The sequence below is a fragment of the Arachis ipaensis genome, chromosome B07 (genome assembly GCF_000816755.2).
Source record: "Arachis ipaensis cultivar K30076 chromosome B07, Araip1.1, whole genome shotgun sequence".
In the NCBI taxonomy this organism is placed as follows: domain Eukaryota; kingdom Viridiplantae; phylum Streptophyta; class Magnoliopsida; order Fabales; family Fabaceae; genus Arachis; species Arachis ipaensis.
In genome coordinates, this window is record NC_029791.2 from 88,027,756 (window position 1) to 88,030,751 (window position 2,996).

Here is a 2,996-nt window from a genome sequence, read left to right on the forward strand (position 1 = left end):
GGCCATAAGTTTTTTTTTTCTTTTGAAAAATTTTAAAATTTTTTATTATGTTAATTAAAATAAAAAATAAAATTTATAACTTGATACAATGAATTATATGAAATACTTGATAAAACTTATAAATCAACCAAAAATTAATTTAAAAATATAAAAATACTTAATTTTTTGGCTTTTATGTAAAAAAAAATTAGGCGGTTGCTCGTCAGCCTGCCCCACCAAAGCCTGCGAGTTAAGTGGGGTGGGTTTGGCAGACATTAACTTTTGCAGACTAAAATCCAAGCCCGACCTACCTTTTTGGCTGGTTAAACAGGACGGCTTGACGAACTTCGGCCGGTTTGCCACCTCTATTGACCATCCTCTGCTGCCATCAGAACTGATCTTGCAATGCTGCTGCTGCCTTGACCCGCCGAGAAATTTGACTGACACTCTGTCAGCTTTGCCTTGTCCTCCACCGTACAACCTTGTTTTGGAGACGCCATCTAACAAGCCACGTGCCGCTGCCGCTCCTCTCTGACATGAAAGATCTTGCCGTGACTTCTGCCGGCATGTGAGGGCGCATCCACCACTATATTCTGCCACCGTTCGCACCGCCCAACTTGCCTAGTTGTCTCCTTTCTAGAATAGGTTGTGTTTTGCTGAACAAATCACTTTCTATCTACAGTTGTATGTGATTTTCCCTTTTTGCCACTGAAGCATTTACTGCCTTGTTTTTTTCTTTCTGTTGCTTGCTATTTCTATGTTTCTTTCTGGTTTCATAACATCACACCAAAAGGCTGCAGAAATTGATGACATTGTTCGTCCCAAGTGGATTAAGATTGATGCCCAACTCTATAGCGTTATCAAAAACACCATATCATTTACACCATATCATGTCACATGTGAAGCTGTTTTGATTTTGGCAAAGGTACTTCGCATTAACCATACACAACGATTTTATGGGTTTTGTCAAAACCTTATGAATGTTGTTGCTCTTCGACAGATTGATGGTTCTATGTCTGCATATTTAGGAAAAATTTTCAGTGCTTTCAATGATATCAATGAATTATTGCCTCCTCCTACTTTCCTGGAAAAAGAGTTGGAACAACGAAACACATTCTTTATGCTCATGGCTTTGTATGGTTTTACCTGTTGGTATTTGTGATTTAATTCTTGAGTCCCAAAATATTCCGTCCCTGATTAAAATTTGGTCTTCATTACTTTGGGTTCCTACTAAACATTCTTCTGAATCTGCTAGTATCAAATTCCATTGATGCGTCAGCTTATCTCAAAAACTCATGCTTGGGGTCGTTCCCGTAATAGCAATTTCAATTCAGCATAGCAACGCCCAAAATATGGTCATTGTCCCTAATTATCCTCTTATCCTTTTATCTATTAGGCGTTGAACATGTTCTTTAAAATGTATGATCTCTTTCATTGAAGATTCTTCCTTTATACAGGATCGGATGGTTGGCGTCTGATGTGGGTGCAATGACCTTTAAATTCTTTCTCCATCGTATCTACTACCTCTCCACTAGTCCTCTCACCATCCATGCTTAGTTAGGACACCTAACCTTCCCAATCTTAAGATAATGGTTCCTCCCATCTTCAATTTATCCAGTTTATCATGTGAGTTGTGTCAATTTGGAAACACACTTGTAGTTCTTTTACAAGTGTCAATAAACGAGTATCGTCACCTTTTGTTCTAGTTCACTCAGATATTTGGGGTCCGAGTCGGATTGCGTCTACTTTAGGATTCAAATATTTTGTTACTTATGTTGATGATTATTTTTGTTGTACTTAGTTATTTTTAATGGAAAATCATTTTAAGTTGCTTTCCATCCTTAATAAGTTCTACAAAGAAATACAAACTCAATTCCCATACATACACCCCGTAGTGACAATACCAAAGAATACATGTCTCATCCATTTCAAAGTTTTATGGCGAACAGTGTCCTTCATCAAACATGATGTGCTCATACCCCTCAACAAAATGGGCTGGTTGAGTGCAAAAATTGTCATTTAATTGAGATCATTAGAACTCCTCGTCTTTATAATCCTGTTCCCATTACTTTCTACGGAGTTGTTGTCCGCTTTGCATGTTATCTCATTAATCACATGGCTTCTTTAGTTTTAAGTCATAAATCTCCACACACGGTTTTATTTCTTCGTACTCCCATGCATTGTCTTCCTACACATATCTTTGGTTCTACTTGTTTTGTCCACAATCTTATCCCAGGACTTGATAAACTTTCTACTAAGTCCCTTAAATGTGTTTTCGCTTTTTGGTATGCTTGGTCACAAAAAGGTTATCGTTGTTGTTCTCTCATCTTACGTCGTTATTTTGTGTCTGCTAATGTCACCTTTGATGGTGTTCCCTATTCCTCCACCCCTTTACAACCTAAAACTATTGGTGATGACTTACCCCTACCTACTTTACCCATGGCTTTTGTACCTCATACCATTCCCCTCCTAATCTAACACCTATACCTCCCAATCATTGCCTTTGCATTCAGGTCTATCATCGTCGTACTGATGCACCATCAACCATACATTCTTCAACCACACTGGCCTTGCACAAGCTATTTTGGACTCATCTTCGATGCCGACTCCTTTATCGGATCTGGCCCAATCTCTTTCGCCTTCCTATTGCCCTTCGCAAAGGTATACGTTTCCCATAACCTTTCTCCACATTATGTTGCTTTGAGTTAGCATCGTGTCTCTTTCAACTACTGTATTTGTTTGTCGTCTTTGTCTTCTGCCTCTATTCCTAAAGCTCCAGGTGAATACTTATCCCAACTTGGGGAATTGTGTTTATACCTGGCAATCTTATCTCTTGGAAAAGTAAGAAACAAGATGTTAGGAGTAAAAATGGACCTATAGTCCAATTAAGAAATTCTCATTAGGAGTAGAATTTATGATAAATAGAATAGTAGTAATAGATTGAGGTAACCCTGAATTGAATAGTTTATATTTTTCTTTCTTTGGAATTTTATCAATAGAATTATCTCTCCCTCTTG

The 2,996-nt window shown here is 38.0% G+C and overlaps 1 protein-coding gene across 10 annotated transcripts in view; it reads left to right on the forward strand.

Moving 5' to 3' along the window:
* The window catches only part of LOC107609496 (uncharacterized protein SYNPCC7002_A1590), a 28,688-nt gene that overhangs the window by 2,809 nt on the left and 22,883 nt on the right, over nt 1-2,996 (forward strand). For 3 of the 10 annotated variants that reach the window (XM_021105996.1, XM_021105995.1, XM_016311487.2), the window contains exons 3-4: nt 311-904; nt 2,493-2,640. The exons of 6 other annotated variants lie outside the window; for them this stretch is intronic. In XM_021105996.1, the coding sequence (XP_020961655.1) occupies nt 737-904; nt 2,493-2,640 (316 nt within the window). In that variant the 5' untranslated portion in view covers nt 311-736. The remainder of the gene's footprint in view (nt 1-310; nt 905-2,492; nt 2,641-2,996) is intronic. One more of the 10 variants, XM_021105994.1, reaches the window with a different exon arrangement.